This window comes from Metarhizium brunneum, chromosome 2, assembly GCF_013426205.1.
Source record: "Metarhizium brunneum chromosome 2, complete sequence".
NCBI lineage: Eukaryota > Fungi > Ascomycota > Sordariomycetes > Hypocreales > Clavicipitaceae > Metarhizium > Metarhizium brunneum.
The window spans coordinates 4835816-4852186 of record NC_089423.1 but is presented as its reverse complement, the minus strand read 5'-3'; the positions used below and the strand labels follow the sequence as shown (position 1 = coordinate 4852186).

At 51.7% G+C, this 16371-nt stretch overlaps 4 protein-coding genes across 4 annotated transcripts; all 4 read right to left on the bottom strand.

Annotated features, from left to right (window-relative positions):
* Window positions 1-1428: 1428 nt before the first annotated feature.
* G6M90_00g044150 (uncharacterized protein) lies at window positions 1429-2067 on the bottom strand (the record flags this gene model as incomplete). Its single annotated transcript, XM_014692263.1, has 2 exons — window positions 1429-1891; window positions 1961-2067. The coding sequence occupies 2 exons, from the start codon at window positions 2065-2067 to the stop codon at window positions 1429-1431; spliced, it is 570 nt and encodes a 189-aa protein (XP_014547749.1).
* A 492-nt stretch (window positions 2068-2559) lies between these two features.
* G6M90_00g044140 (uncharacterized protein) lies at window positions 2560-4158 on the bottom strand (the record flags this gene model as incomplete). The annotated part of the gene is made up of 2 exons (XM_014692262.1): window positions 2560-3634; window positions 3704-4158. The coding sequence occupies 2 exons, from the start codon at window positions 4156-4158 to the stop codon at window positions 2560-2562; spliced, it is 1530 nt and encodes a 509-aa protein (XP_014547748.1).
* A 3445-nt stretch (window positions 4159-7603) lies between these two features.
* On the bottom strand, window positions 7604-8539 carry G6M90_00g044130 (uncharacterized protein; the record flags this gene model as incomplete). The annotated part of the gene is made up of 1 exon (XM_014692261.1): window positions 7604-8539. One exon carries the CDS (start codon window positions 8537-8539, stop codon window positions 7604-7606), a length of 936 nt encoding a protein of 311 aa, XP_014547747.1.
* Window positions 8540-14861: 6322 nt separating this feature from the next.
* serac1_1 (Protein SERAC1) lies at window positions 14862-16299 on the bottom strand (the record flags this gene model as incomplete). The annotated part of the gene is made up of 4 exons (XM_066130341.1): window positions 14862-15131; window positions 15202-15451; window positions 15526-16214; window positions 16297-16299. The coding sequence occupies 4 exons, from the start codon at window positions 16297-16299 to the stop codon at window positions 14862-14864; spliced, it is 1212 nt and encodes a 403-aa protein (XP_065986448.1).
* Window positions 16300-16371: the final 72 nt, after the last annotated feature.

Sequence of the window (16371 nt, the reverse complement as noted above, 5' to 3'; positions counted from 1 at the left end):
ACCATTCCAGAGAATGTCGGGTGTGATTCAACATCCCAACAGTTGCATTCCTGCGTCCTTCGGGAACCCTTCTTTTGTGCTCCGTACCGAGTACTCGGCTGCCAATTTTGTCCCCTCGAGCTGCATCTTCCATTGCACCAAACACCACCATGCTAATTTCTAGTCGAAATACTATATACCCTGTGTGGACTTGGCCTGGAGCTCAGCGGCGCATAGGAATGCTACATGCCTTTTGTCGTCTCGTACAAGAACGGATGGGTTGAGTGGATCTCGCCCGCCCGCCATTTCCACCTTGGGTAAGTATGTACCGAGTACTCTGCACAAGTCGACAATCTCTGTCCAGATCTCGTTTAGTCTCATACATCTACATGTACATCTGTATTTCGCCATCCCTTTGGCTGTGTTAAGGTGCAGCGGATGTCACGAATTGGCGTTCTAGCCAATCAAAAACCTAGTATCTAAAGGTACATCTCTATACTAAGAAATAATATAATAATAGAAGTCACTGTGATTCTCTTAGCTACAAAGAGCTACAACCTATAGTCTATTAAAATACCTGCAAATAAAGGTGCCCGCTAAGTATCGCAGAAAAGTGGGTACCGCTACATCCGCTGCACCTTAACACAGCCAAAGGGATACAAGACTAGCATCTGATAAGGAATAATACCGTCGACCCGTCTATGCATCATGAGGCACCGAGGCCACCAGGTAGGTCATGGTTCCTTTTCTTCCCCCGACGATTACTCCGCACATTCCTCACACGTCCATCTCTACGCAGCCACCAACCAGTGTGAAACGCACTTCCGGTCCAAGCATTACATTACTCTGTCCAAACACATGTGCAGAGGCAGCACGCTGTCGGTACAGCCGAGTTCCACAAAATAAGGCATCCGTACGACCTGAGCATCAAATAGCGTTGACTTGGCGTTTCGGGAGCGGGAGCGGGAGCAATAGCATGAATTGTCGCGATGCATCTATGTATGCCCACTTCCTCACCGCATAATGCAACATACATACAACAGCTCACCTATTTCGCACACGAATGGAGCCTAGACCGCAATTACAAAAGTCGATTGTGCATCACATGCTAGACACGTGGCGCGCCTATACGCGCTCGCACCCAAAAAAAAGAATGGCCCTTCTAAATCTGCCACTGCGGACATCAAACATCTTGTTGTCAAACAAACCGCTGGACGCAATGCGTTACAGGTTCCGACAATGATGGGGCCCAATCGCATCCGGTGCCACCAACATGAGATCCGGTGCCAAACCTCCAGATATTCGCACACGTCAGCTCAACGCATGTATATACATACAAGATTCCCTGCTCGTCACGGGTCCCCCCTCCAGGTATTCCATCTCGGCCGAAAATTACGGGGGGCATCCCAGTCCAAAGAGCTTGTCGCCGTCCACACGGAACCACCTGGCCTAAACACCCAGAGGCTGCGGCATGTCTGGCGTGGCATTGTACGCAATCCTGCCGGCTGGCAAGAAAAACAATGCCACCAGCGCGCCGCCTCGGACCTGCGGGTAGTGATGCGTCCCGGGCCCAGGCGAGGTCCAGCCGGCGCCCTGCCAGCCCTGCATCCCCATCAGTTCTGCTGTGTCGTCAACCTGCACGACGCAGTTGATCTCCCCGTATGGGTGTCTGTGGTACTGGCCCTTGAATTCCTCCTGGCTGTTCATGTACACTGTTGTGATGCTGAAATAGCGAGTCGCCGCAGAGGGAAGCGCAATCTTGCCTCGTTTGTAGTTGGGGCCCGAGATTTCCGTCTCGGCGACCCAGCCTTCCGTGAGGCCTTGCTTGATGTACGTGCAGAAGTCTTCGTAGAATGGGTTTCCAGGGCCAAATTCCTTGTTTAGCCTTGCCTCGAGGTCCTTTCCGGGTGTTCTGTACATGGGGCGTGCTGGTGATGAGCGAGTGTTGGCGCATCGGGCAGCAGGCATACGGAAGACTTACAAGTCTTGCACCGTCGTAAAGAACTCGGCACAGCGCTCAACAAATTTCTGAGCTGTCGGGTATTTTGTTACGTCCAGCACCGCCGCCGCGTCACTTGATCGATCCATTTTGCCGAGCTGCCACCAGAGAAGCCTAAACAGTCTACCCGACTTGGTTCCTAAGTACGCAGCTACACACTCAACGTGGTTGCTGTATGACAGCGGCATGGGTGAATCTACCTAATAAGTACCTACCCAAGTAGGTAGGTAGGTAATCAACAATTGGTTGCAACACATCGAGTTAGGAAGCGTCTGGTGCGGGGATCCGATCTCACCTTCCGATGAGCGGGACTCGACATCGGGTCCCCGTCGCCGGGAACGACTGCCGGCAAAGGTCAAGTTCTTGGTACCAAGTACCATGGCAAAATTTGCACCAGTAGGACGACCTCATTCCTCTACGCCGGAATTTCGGGCCCTCGGTCCTATTGTAGATCACACGCTTACTCCGTTATATCCGATATACCATGTTGCTTCCCGTCCAAATGCCGGACAAAACGCTTTCCAGATTCCATATATACAAGGTCATGTAACTCCCAGGTGATATATTCGCAGCTTCTAAACCTACATGGTCGCATTACGGCAAAACCCGGCTTCAGTAACGAGATTTGGTGGCTCGCCTCCGGGAGATCGTCCGTTTCTATAGCTCCATAGTCTGCTTAGCTCCTTGACCATGACGTCCGTCTTCGTCCGTTTCCTGCCCCTGGTTCCGTGGACTTCGACGGGTGTTGATATGTGCCCGGTTCCAAATCCCTCTGTTCCCAAATAAGAAATATCGAACGCTTCTCTTGCATTCTCCATGGCATCACCCTCCTTGCCGAACTTGATAACTTCCTCCATAAACGCGTTCTCCTCGTCGGCGCCTATGAATTCACCTGTTTTCTTGTCACGCTCCAATGGAAACATGCCATTTAAGTAGTGTTGGTTCAACTGGTGTCCACCGCTGCCAGTCGCGCGGTTGAATAGCCGTCCAAGAAACCGAGGAAGCTGATGGGAACCCATTCTGTTTGTAGCGAAATGCAAGACTCCCCACATGGCAACGAAATCAGTGGAGTGTGCATAATGTTCTACATGACCGATGGCCCTATCTTTGGCCGCGGACGATACGCGTGAAGAGGAGAAAGACTCAGATGTCCCGGAGGTCGTCAAGGCAGATGGATCTCCTCCCTTGGCATGTCCATTTGTTGCACCGACGGGGCTAGTGACCGGTGTTGAAAAGCTTGACTCCGAGACGAATGTTCTGATGGCGACCAGAGGGTTGGTCGCTGATAGATTCTGGGAGGCAACGTGGCGATGGGGGTTGTTGAAGTGATTCGCCGCATTTCCAAATGTGTATACTTCGAGTTTGGACAGAAGGTCTTGTGGCATCTCTTGCAGCAACCAATCCAGAACTAAGCCACCTTCTATGCCGCCCTGGGAATGTAATATGAAAACAACTTTGGATTTGCTAGGGTCGTATAGCACATCCCGAAGGATCTTGTAGCAAATACGCACGTCAGACGTGGCATAGGTGAAGTTGCGCTGAACCAAGCACTCAATAACATCGAAGAGTATTCCCGACGTTCGGTTGTGAATGCCTAGGATTGGACGCCCAAAGGTGATGGCCAATCTATTCAGGTTGGCCATCATCCAGTGATCTCTGTGGGAAACAGGTCAGTGATTATCGCCTACGCGGTTATTTTGGTTCAAAGTATAAGATCTTGCCTACCCAACTGCGACGCCATTAAGAAAAACCCATTGTTCATGTGCATGTTCGGGACGTGCTTTCGCATACTTTTCGTCCGAGTGAAAGGTGATATCTTTTCCATTGAGTAATTTGCACAGCGCCCAGTTCAAAGTCATAAAACCCCCAACACCGAGCGCGGTAATCCAAACGGGGAAAATAATACCCAAGGGCAGAACCAAAATGAATGCGAGCTGTAGAAGCACGAGTATGAAATGGATTAGAATGCAAAAAATATTCTTCCCGCTGGGGTATAGTTCGTCGAGTTCACCAGAACCGCAGGGCCTGATAGGCAACAGGATCCACGGCAACGCCCAGCAGTACACGAAAAAGTAGTGCACGTCCTTCAGAAGAAGCTTAAATGGGAAATCAGTGTAGGAGTAATTGATGACGGACGTGCCACCAATCTGGGATCTGTAGAATTCCGTTGCAGTCCCCATGGTGGTACACGGCGCAAGCCAGAAGCATTGGCACCAGAACAGTCAAGGGGCTTTGAAACGGTCGTCTCCTTGGTGACGCTGTGTGCTTGGGAAGTATCGTCAAAACTCAAGAGACTTGAGCAAGACTTGACCTCGGGCGAGAATTTCAAGAACAAAGAGCCGGTTTGACAAGGACATCGTCACATGCCAAGGAATCAAGGATGATGATGTGGTGGTCAGCCATGCCCAGGGCTGAGCTAGCTCCTAGTCAGCTGGGCGTCGAATGGTCGATCGTGATGGGCAAAAGCAACACAAGCCAAGGCTGCTAGCGCTTGGCGGAGGAGGAGGAGAGGCGGTGCACCCAAGCTGGTGAGAGAGACAAATCTAAAGTAAATTTACATCAAAAACGTACAAATAAGGCGTTAGTGGAAAGTGAGAAGTCTTGTGGACTAGAGACATCAACTAACTGGGTATTCAGCAGAAGATTGGCGGAGCGCAGCACAAAGCACGACACCGGGGGCAGCAAGGTACGGAATCAAATTGGGAAGGAGCAACGGACCATCTTGAAACAGTTGGCACTTGACGACGTGGATACTAGGTACCTAAGCAGTTGGCGGACAGAGCAGGGCTCTTATAGAACAGTTTAAAAGTGCTACTCAAGTACCATATGCTGGTAGGATATTCAATGTTCTTCTAAGCTGTCTTGTGACTCTGACGAAGCGTCCATGGTTGGCATCCCTTTTAACGCTGAGCCGCGTCTCCCCGCGCATCCTCCCCGTCAGCCACATCGGATGCCGTCTGGGGAACCAAGTGACAAGTGCCGTGCGTGGCGAAGTGACCAGCAATTCATCGCCACAAGAGAACAAATGCAGGAGCTGTCCGCCATGCATCCCTAATTTGGAGGCTGCTGTTTCTTTTTGGAAAACACAAAACCGGGGGTGCTGCTCGATTCAGATGGCGGCGGACTCGGCAGCTTGTCGTTTGCCAACGTTTTTTTATGGGCATTTTGGGTCTTTGACGAGGTCAAATTATGGATAAGATTAATGGTGCCGTAAATTCAAGCAACCATGGTGCGTGAATTTGCCAAAGACTTTCCGAACGCCTTTATAATCCAACCAGACTACCATCATATCCTACATTTGTCCCTAGTAGCACCACTGCTGCTCTTGATGAAGATACCAAAGCTTTCTAACCGAAACCCAACTGGTTCTAGAACAACCAGCACTGAGACTGGGTCCTTGCGCCCCCATCCGCCCTACCCTATACCAATCTGCGTCATCTTGGCAGGGAAAACACCGTTTGAATAGCTCGCCGCCGTCTCATTCCGTTTATCCCAGATCTACTGATGCCATCTGCCTGTCGCCGGCCTTTGCAAACCATGACCTTGCCCAGTGGCGTGCAGAATTGAATCAGCCAAACACTCTCTGCACGTCACCTCTGTCTGCGCCAGGCAGGAGCGGAAATCAAGCCCCATGACAGGTATTGATGCCCAACATCGACCACGATATGCAACCTCACCGTCTCTTTAGTCGCGTCCAAAGACCACAAAGGCAGAAGAAGCTTGCCCTCTGCACAGCCTCCCGTATCAACTGACCTGGCTGCAATGCGGCCTGACTTGGATAGTCCAGCCAGCCAGCCACAAAGAATAAAACACCATTCAGTCACACCGCCGGCAATCCCACGAATTTCTTGGTCATGGCTTCACCCTTGTTTCCCCCGGCCACGTATTTCACAACACGCCCGGAAGTCAGTGAAGTTGTTCACGCCGGGAATGTGACATGTTGAAGCACGCCCATGCCGTGTGGGTTTCCCAAAAGCCCACGATGCTAGCGTCCTGCGCGGGTCTACGTCACAGCAAACCCCACGATCCCACGATCTTTTTTCTTCTTCTCTTTCCTCCTTTTGAGAGGAGCCCAGTGTTGGGCACCTGCAGCCCCGCAGGTTCTAGATCAATCGACCTGTAAATCCGGGGGGCCGCTGCGCCTGCGAATATGACAGCGCTGCGAGGATCGGATGGTCAGCGATTCAACAATGTGAGTGCTCGGCAACTCCCATTCGTGCCACGAGGGTAAATCCCGCCACAAGTCGGGCGAGAACGTCGGCGCCTGCCGGATGCATCATGCTTTTAATTAAGATCCCTGGAACAAGAAAAAAAAAAATCATGCAATTTGCGCTGCTGGACTCCAGTATGGAGAATTCAACATTGCCACAACAGTACATGCAAAAAAAAAAAAAAAGAAAAAAAAATAGTGAGCCAAGCAAATCGTTGCTCTCGTCGGTTTCACCTTTTTGCATGACTTATTTCCCTTTCCCATTTCGGGCTGCAGCTCAAGTTGGAAAGTGGCGTTTGATGCGGTCGCCGCATGGCGTCGGGAACCCCCCTGAGCGGCGTATTGGCGACAGTTGCGGCTCTGCCAAAGGCCAAGGTCAGCTGGTACCCAAGTACCGGGTTTGCTAAGCCCAGAAGGGGCCGACACGTCAACGGGCTTGGAATACTCCGTTTGTACATACTCCGTACATGTACTTACATAGTCCTTCCGAAAGATGGAGGAATGCATCATGGCGATGGTGGTGGCTGCAGATGACAGCAAAATCTCATCGCCTCCATGTCCGCTTGACTCAATTCCGAGCAATACACCATTTATTTTCGTGGCTGACCCTGGCAACATGGACACCCCTTCACATGCAAGACTTTCTTTCCCATATTTTTGTTCACCGCGTTTCCGGTCACTAAACTGACAGCGTTGTCGGGAGTGATCGGCAACAGTCGTCGCTGTGATTCGATACCGGTCCTTCGCACGTCAACAAGTAGGCAAGGTACCTTGCGTCATTCCCAGCATGGCGCAACAACACGACGAGATTGAAAGAGGCGCCTTGACTCAAACAAGTGGGGTCAGAAGTTCAGAACTCTTAGAAACTGTGGGACAGGGCCAACTCGGTCCGCCTCCGAATAGTTTATACCTGCGGCGATGCGGTGTAACTGTGAGCTAAGCTGACGCCCTGTCAGGCCACGTCGTGGCGACTCTCACGCCGGCTGTTTCAGCGTAACTGAGCAGAATGGCCAAGGTTATGTATTTGGGTCGAGTTGAAAGCAGGGGGGACGGCGTTTGACACATGTTGTATTCGGCCCTCTATAATTAATATAGTATTGCAAGCATCTAGCTACCTAGGTGTTCGTAAACACACCATCATCAAACACCATGAGCCCCAGTCTAGTCTGAAAATTGCCAAATTCGAACAAAAGTAACAAGAAATCTAAAATTGACAGGACGGGATGCTTCGCGTCATTTCGCATGACGCTGGTGGTATCGATTCCACATTGATCGTTCTAGCGAGCCAAGTCGCGACGCGTGGATGGCATCATTCTGCTGTACATCTTTCATCTGTAGCCTTTCTGGATCCTGTCCCAAATCGGCACACACCTCTATAATGGTTTCGTATCGCGTTCAAGTCGTAACGGATGCGCTCAGTCCTTGGACTTGTGCATGGAGCCGGTGACGTAGTTCTCAGAGCCGAGACCGTTAATGATCTCAACGTCCTCGGGCAGCAGCTGGAAGTCAAAGCTATCCAGGTTGCTCTGGATGCGAGACGCCGTCAAGCTCTTGGGGAGGACAACATTGCCTCTGGCGGCGTTCCAGTTCAGCAAGATCTGGGCTGGAGTCCTGTTGTACTTCTTGGCAATGGCAGCAATGGTGGGATCTTCCAACTTGTTGCCACGAGCTAGAGGAGAGTAGGCCTCAATTTTGATGCCGTGCTTGTTGCAAAGGTCGACGAGAGCCTCACGCTGGCAGAAGGGGTGCACCTCAACCTGATTGACAGCAGGCACAACGGTTGCGTTGTTGAGGAGGTTCTCAATGTGGGCAGCTCCAAAGTTGGAAACGCCGATCGACTTGACCTTGCCCAGTTTCTGGGCAGTCTCAAGCGCACGCCAGCTCTCGAGACGCTTCTTCTCATCCTCGGCAGGAGAATGAATCAGGTAAAGGTCAAGATAATCAAGGCCAAGCTTGTCCAGAGAGGTGCAAAGGGCATTAAACGTGGTCTCGTAGCCGTGGTCCGAGTCCCAGAGTTTGGAGCAGATGAAGATGTCCTCACGAGGGGTGCCAGTCTTCTCAAGCCAGCGGCGAATAGCACGACCACAAGCCTCCTCGTTGGCATATCGGGCAGCGGAATCGATGTGACGGTAGCCGGCGTCAAGGGCAGCAGTGACGGCATCCTCGGTCTCCTGGCCGTTAGGCGCCTTGTAGACGCCGAGGGCCACCTGAGGGATGGAGTTGCCATCGTTTAGCTTGATAGATGCTACGGATGAGACAGAGCTGCTGTGAGACCGACTCTGAACGGCAACCTTCTTGACTGAGATCTGGCGCTCAGGAGAGGTCTCGGGAGTGATGGCGGAGGGAGCCATTGTATATGTCAAAGAGTTGTTTCGTGGGGGGAAGACGTGCAAAACTTGTGCGAACCTGCCGCAGAAACAAAATCAAGACCCAAGGTGCAGGGGCGTCGTGCTAGAAGTAGCAATATTAGAGGTACTTGTAAGATTGGAAGAAGTGACGGTGAAGAGTGTGAGCTTCAACCTTGGACATGGAGGGGGCTGGCACAAGTCTTTTATATTTCGAAAAGACGGCAACAGTTCCTGCAATGTCTCGCGGATACCGACCAGAACCCCTGGTTTTTGGATCAAAGCTGCGTACCTAGCACATCCGCGTCGATAGATACGTTTACTTTGATACCGTCATCATGGTACTCAAGGCACTCTGGGTCCAACAAGACCGTCTTCGTTATAAAAGCACGCCCCCCTGAGTGGAGCACGTACATACGCCCAAAGAAGCGCGACTGACGAGTCAGGTTTGAAGAAGACTGGCAGCATCGCCCTGCCAAGGGCGTGTAAACCACCAGTCGTTGGTGTCTTGGTGTCTATTTTGGAGCGACAAGTGGACATGTTAGTGGATAAGGTTGCGATAACACGACTGCGGCATTTTATCAGGAGAAGCCCCGGTGTTTTTTCATATGTATGTACATATGTATGTGTTTCGTTTTCGTGTCCCCAGTGTTTCTGGCCGTACTTGTGCAGCAAACCGTCGCAACGTGGGTTGTAATGGAGATTGCTTGGAGGCATCATGACGATGGTCAGTGGAGACAAGGGAGGCCGGTAGAAACCACAGACGAGATCCTAGCAAGATCCATCGATCCACTTATTGAGACGGAACTCAGAAGCTTCATTGGCATCCGGCGACCGCTTTGAGAATTTTTTCCGGCTGGTTGCTCTCTGCCTACCGTATTATTCGTGTCAGGACGGCTTTCGCTGCTCATATTGCCGCATGCGTTGGCGAGACGGTATAGTAATCGCAGGCTTCACCTTTTCGCCTGGTTGCTACGTGGGTACGTGGTGAAGGACGGTTTCCAACGTGTGTACCACAGCAATTGAGCGAGCCACCTATATCACCGCCCTGTGCGAATGGCTGGGACGGCGAATCCGAGTATAACTTGTTGTCAGCTCAGCGCAGGATCGCCCCGTGCAAGTCGTGAGGGAGGCAAGACTGAGAACGAAAGTGAAAGCTATAAATGAGAGGAGACCAGGTAGTGAGACAATAATACACACGAGTCGACCCTTGGAATATGGCACGCATATGCGAGCACTTTCCGTAATACAAGGCTTCGCTCGGAAGGTAAGCACACAATGGCGAATTGATTGGCCGTTGAGATGCAAAAAGGCTGCAGGCCTGTCCATGTTGAACGCCAATGGCCTTCCCTGGGGCCCCTGCGCTTGCTGATCGCTGTTAGTATATCGCTTCGAAGCTCATGCTCTAATATCCTCTGTGTGTTGGTCGGGACATCGATGTTGTCGAGGGTAACTCTGTCCTCGTAGTATTCAGTCTGTGGCCGGAGGGAAGGTGACGTTGGCTGGACAGTATGAAACGGGCCGAGTGGCACCCGTTGACACCGTGAAGAGACCCCACATGATGACCGCATTGCACAGTCTCCGACTCCGCCCTGCTCACGGGGCTGCACGGTAACGACTCTAACGAGACTCGGCTCCACATGGTGCTGGCGCTGTCCATGTTCTTTGTCCCAGTGCCACCAGTTGACCTTTCATCCCCTGTTGGCGGGCGACCGAGGACCACGCATCGACAGACATGATCTGGCATTAATCCAACATCCAGAGGCCGCTGAAGGGCCGTTCGACACGTCCCTGCAACGCACACGCCCCCACCTCTACTACCAGTTGACCCTTCACGGCTTTGCTTCACCCAAAGTGCAGCTGGCAGGCAACACCACCACCAAGGATCGTCATCGGCCATCCACTTGGCCAGCACGGCCAGCAACTCGCAAGGCACAGACCTACTCGGGAAGAAACATAATAACTACCTAGGTACCTACCAGGTACCCACGTCCCTGGCAGTAGCTGGCATTTTCGGCACTGGACCCCAAGGTCAAAAGTTAATTTTTGCCCTCGAGGTGGCAACGGCCGTGGCATCTTCCATCAAGCAGGCGTCCTGAAATGCAGAAATTATGGAATGTACTTCATTCATTGTCAAGGGACACCATACCCTAGTTCATGTTTCGTGAATTTCGCCCAACCCGGCGTCTCGAGACGCGACGAATCGGCGTCTTTCTGCAACCCTGTCTACACGAATCAATGCCATCGCCATTGGCCGGGAGGCTCAGAGATGCTGAGATTACTGAGCCTCTATCTGGGTCTTCTCCATCTGCCGCGACGCCAAGTCGGCCAACGATCCACCATCTCGCAGCCTCGCCTTGCCTACCATTCACATCTCGTCCGGCAGCTCAATTAGGTCTTGCGCCGCTCATGATTGCACGCCATGACACGTGATGAGATGATACAATATAACAAACGCCTTCACACACTGTCAACTGTTTACCTCACAAACATCCTCGAGGTCCCAAACACTTTGCCGAAATCTCCATCAATATCAAGTGACGTCAGGGGGCCCAGAGAAGATGCCACTGCGGGTTCCTTGACGGGTCCGTTGCTATCGTCGTTTGAAGCGCTCGGTTATGGAGAACAGGCCCACTGATCCGCTTGGCCACTAGTTGGGATCTTTGGACAGGCAGATTAGTACTGGCCGAGAGTGAGATAAAGATGCAAACTCACTGTGGCCGAATCGGCCTCGTCACCAGGCAAATCGACAAGATGTTCCTCACGGTTTGTGTTGGGATTCAAGTGGACCCTACTGGATTGCTGCCAAGGAACCGACTGATGAAGCTCTTGTACACGAACTTTTCCAGCTATTCACGCTGGATTTGGGGATTTTTGCAGGGTTTCGAGATTGGATTTTTCTCGTCAACATCACGGATGTCGTCAACTTACACCACGTGGGATTATGGATCCTGTCAAACAGAGTTCTTCCTCTGATGTCACGATACTGATAGTGGCCGATAAGGGCTCACTCACGATACTTGGCATGCCGCAGACAGTGTTCATAGGAGCATGTATCTGGTTTTCTGCGCCCCTCCCCCTTCATCTAAAGCAAGGGTACTAATCTGCTCTGGTCTGCCCATTTGGGTGCCATCGGTTCCAGTTGAGGTAGGGGTGTTCCAGTTTTGCTGGCGGACCTTCGACTTCAGGGTTCCAAGGATTTCGGCCCGCGGCACAGTGTGATTCTTGGCAAGAATGCAATGAGGAAGCGAGCATCCAAGCGTGTAATTTAGACGTACGTTTGACGCGGCTGATGTTATTGCTGATCACTCCCACCTGCCCGAAATGCCTCAACAGTCTGGTCACTTCAGCTAAATGCTAGTAAGGGTAAGTAAGAGAGACCAGGATCGACGGTTACGCTCGGTCCGTCATTGGATTATTCCATGTTCCTTGAGCCTTTCCTGAGAATGAGTCCAATGCAATTGCGTAATAACAGAGTGTCGGTCAGCGTCAAAATCTCCAGGAGCGACAAAGCATGTTTTGTATTTGTGGCGGCTAGCACGTTTTCCATGCAGATGGTGTGAACTCCAAGAAATGGCAACACGGGATGTATCCCCATAAATGATTGTCATGGAAGACACCAGTACGCGCTGATGGTGTCGCTCTGACTTGGCTGGTGATACTTTGACCGGCTCCTACAGGTCAAGAGAGACAAACAAAGCAGGCATCATCGCTGCAAACCTTATTCAGTCAGGTATCCGCTGGATATCACCAAGTTAGAGGGACCGTATGTTTGGAGTTGATAATCGCGGCACACGGCCTGTTGGCGATCCAAGCGATCGGACAGAAGAAGTGGGCGAGTGTGGCCGACACTGCAGTCAGGAAGATGTGCTAAAGAAGCGAAGCAATCCTGTTCTAAACTTGGATCGTAAGTGCGTCGCTTTCCATTACACTTGTTCAGATGCTCTCTAATACGATACTCCCGACTCGTCTTGAGCCCAAATGCCTGGACAGTTTCAGGAGTGTGGCAATGACGATGTGAAGTCACAAAACACCAACTCAGCCCATAACTTGACGACGGCAAAGTGGCCCGTAGGCTTTCGAAAGTAAAATGACATGTGCAATAGCAGAGCAGAAACAGCTAGCCGAAAAAGATGACAGGTCAACTTGTTTTGTGCATAGCATGTACGGAGTACGGAGTACTTCTTCTCAGCTCTGTCCAGCGTGGGACATTCTACAACACCAGCGTGGGTTCATGTTTCGGATCGACCGTATACCGGCAATAGGCAACTGGCCTCCAAGTCAAGTCGCTCAACCTGAATTGCAACTTCAATGTTGGATTTGTATCTTTGGACTCGACTCTAGCAATTCAGCTCACCATGGAAGACGACAGTTACACAACATAACGCCAAGGCAAAGAGATGACCTGAAACGATGAAAAACTGGATGCTCCTCTCCACCGCAACTCACAGCCACTTCGCACCCGTACATGCGCCAGGGAAGCTGATCAAGGCAGCATGTGTGGTCCACCTGCCAAGTTCCATTATGAGAGAGTTTGAAAGGGCTGGACTGTTGATGAAGTCCCTCTAGGTTCCCGCCTGCCTCCTTGAAGTGCCGCGTCGATTGGGTAGCTGGAAATGGAAGCAGAGAAAGCTCCAAGGAAAAAGAAGGACATGTAGCGCACGATGGCTATCGCCACTGACGTGAGCTGTTTTCCTACTCGGCTTTGGATGCCGCCGCCATCTGTAGATTTGGCTAGTCCTGACAAGGGACATGGTTATCGAGACTTGACAGCTGTTTTGGAAACCGGCAGTAGACAGACGAGGCTTACGGAAGAAAGCCAATTGGAGCCATGCAGAAGGAGCCTCGTAAACTGCTTCTGAGCGACTGCCGTGGATTTGGTAGGCAAAAGGGATTATTATGCACAACGTCTCAACCTCGTCTACAGGATCGCAATCAAGGATGGAGGCTTACATACTCGGTAGTTGCGGGAAATGTTTAAAGCGGAAAATTGGATATGACGAAAGTGAAATGAGAGTTGTACTTGTCTTTATTCATGACTGGACCAGAGAGGAAGAGTGAAAGTCGTCGTGCTTTGCCAGTGTCCTATGAGCTGTTTGACATGTACAGTTTGCGAGAGCCTCTCTTGCAATACGCAATCCTGGCGTGTTCTCCTCGTAGGACGTACTTGAGTAGGTGTGTATTTGGCTTCATCTCATGTCACGCACATGTATACATTCAAGACAAGTCACAGAATGACGCAAGTCGGCATAATTAGACACGTGCATATCGCCAGACACGCGCGCACCCAGCTCAAAAGCGCAGTCGGTGCAGACGCAACATGAGCCTCCAGCCCATAATAGATCATCAGCGCCTCCGAGCAAAGCGAGCCACGGTCCTGAAACGGTCCGCGTTGCCACATTCTCAGTGCTACTCCTGGTGACGACGGTCCGGTCGTAGTCGATCCAGTCCGGCACAATGCAACATCGTTATCAGGCCGCAGCCTGCCGTACGCAAACCTTATTCCAGGCTGCCCAGACGCCACAATGCGACGTGCATGGACGCATCATGCCCGTGACGACTCAACTGCTATGTATGTACCTACATATGTACAGATCCTGCTGCAATGCTGCACCGCCCTCGAGTTGGGCCCGGGTTAGGGGAGACCAACAACGCCGCTGCTCGACTCGGAACTGCTAGACAGGCATGGCGTTGATGCACGCGAGTTGCCATTCATGCACAAGGAGGAAACTCGGTGGTTGGCAGCTCTGTACAAAATTCCCTTTTTGGCGTCAAGTCGAGTCGAGTGTCGAGACGGCGTGGCGGCACCGAGCCCAAGACCTGAGCCTGAGCCTGAGCCATCTGGTGTCTATGTATGTTATACCACGGCAAACGCTGCTGTGCCATTATACGGTCGTGACATGGTAAGCCCGCCTCGGCAGACATTCCGCTGTTGTACGAGCCATGTATGTATCATGCGCCATCGCGTAGCCCTCGTATACATACACTGACGCTTCCACCACCAACCGCTGTTTTGCTGCTCTAACGCTGCTCCAAGACACAAGGACAAGAGTAGTGTTCCAAAATAATGCAATCTACATTGTCAAATTAGGCAAGAAATTAGCATCGGGTGTAGAAATACAAAATTAGCCCTGTGAGCATTCTAATATATATGCCTAGTAGTAAAAACATCATCATGGACAATGCATGGCCTTTGCAGGCATTTTCTCTTTAAAAGCAGACCCAAACAATCCCGGCAAGCCAACTAGCTAAAAAAACACAGACGTGGAAAAACTAAAAATTGCACTTTTTGTTTTTTTGCCAAGGGGAAAAAAAAAGACAAGCCCTCCTATTTCCTCAGCTTGTAAAACCGCTCTGCCACGGCGCCCATCTCATCCAACACAATCACGGTAGGAATCTTTGGCGGGACAACATCCTGCCTCGGCGGCGCGGCGAGAAACGTCCGCGGAACATGGGACGAAGAGAGGGATACCGAAGAAAGGGTGGATCCGTCGCTGAGTGACAGCGACGACATGTTGGACAGGTCGCTTTCTCGGCGTGGCGAAGATGGCGATACGAATGGTGAGGACGGAGTCATGTATGGCGAAGACGGAGACATCTTTGGGATCCTAATTAGATATTGCTTCTTTTGCTTTTGAAATGAAGAGTGCAGCCATGGCACGACTTACAAATGGGGACATTCGTTCATGGATCTCGTGTCGCATGCGGGTAGCCTTGTCCTGCTCTTCTGCTTCCCAGCGCACATTGATGAGGGCGGGCGCATCTTGGACCCATTGGCGAATGTCGGTTGACACGGCTCGGAAACCAGGGGCGTTTTTGCTGGCAAACTTGCACATTTGCGAGTGCGTCGCCTCCACGCCGTAGTATGTTACCCCGGGCAGTTGGGGGCTTGCTGAGTTGGCATCGACAATTGTGATCCTGAACCGGCTTGTATTAGTGTTTTGTCCTTGTGGCTTGGGAGCAAAGGGACAAGAAGGCTAAGCTACACGTACTTGGTGCCTTTAATGTCAGTCTTGTGGTTCTCGTGGACCATGTGAATCCTGAACCGCTGGTAGATGTCGAGGAAGTGGTTGTTGATATTCGCCAACGTCTCGTTGTCCTTCTTGAGGGTCTTGAGCAGCACCGACTCGGACTCGAACAACTTCCTGGGCATAATGGCATCCGCCATGCCCTGCAGCATGAGCCCCCACGTAGCGGCGTCTGATCCTACATGCGGGGTGCCGAGGAAGACGAGGCCAAATGTAGACACGTAGATGGATCGATAGTCTTGATGGTGTGTCATGCGCAAGTCATTCGAGTACAGCAGCGCGCGCTTCACCAAGATGCCGCCCAGGCTGTGGCAGACCCAGATAATGGGGTTTCGAAAAGTGCCCTCGCTCTTCCGGTACAGAGTGAGGTTCGTAATGAGTGTCTGGGCATGTTGGTGTATGAAGTTGTCGCTTGCGCTGCGGTCGTTCTTGCGCGAGTACACATCGGCGTTGTACCCGTAGACGAGGACGTTGGCTTGGACGCCCCTGAGGGACTCGGGCAGGAGATCGGTAGGCCAGAAGGTGCCGTTGCTGGCGGTCCATGTCTTTTCCGGGTTGCCGTTGAGGCCGTGGACGAGGACGATGTCTACCTTGGCGTCTGGGTGGGAGTAGACGGCTGAGGTTTCGTAGCGAGAAATGTTGCGTTCGAAGCCCTGCGACGATTATCGGGGTGAGTAATCAATCATATGGGAGGCCAGGAGCACTAGGAGAAGGAGAGGGCCGTGGATGACGTACCATGGTGATTAGTTTAACGCAACGAGTGAAAGGAGGAGAAGGAAAGGGGGGAAATAACACGTATAACAACTGCTT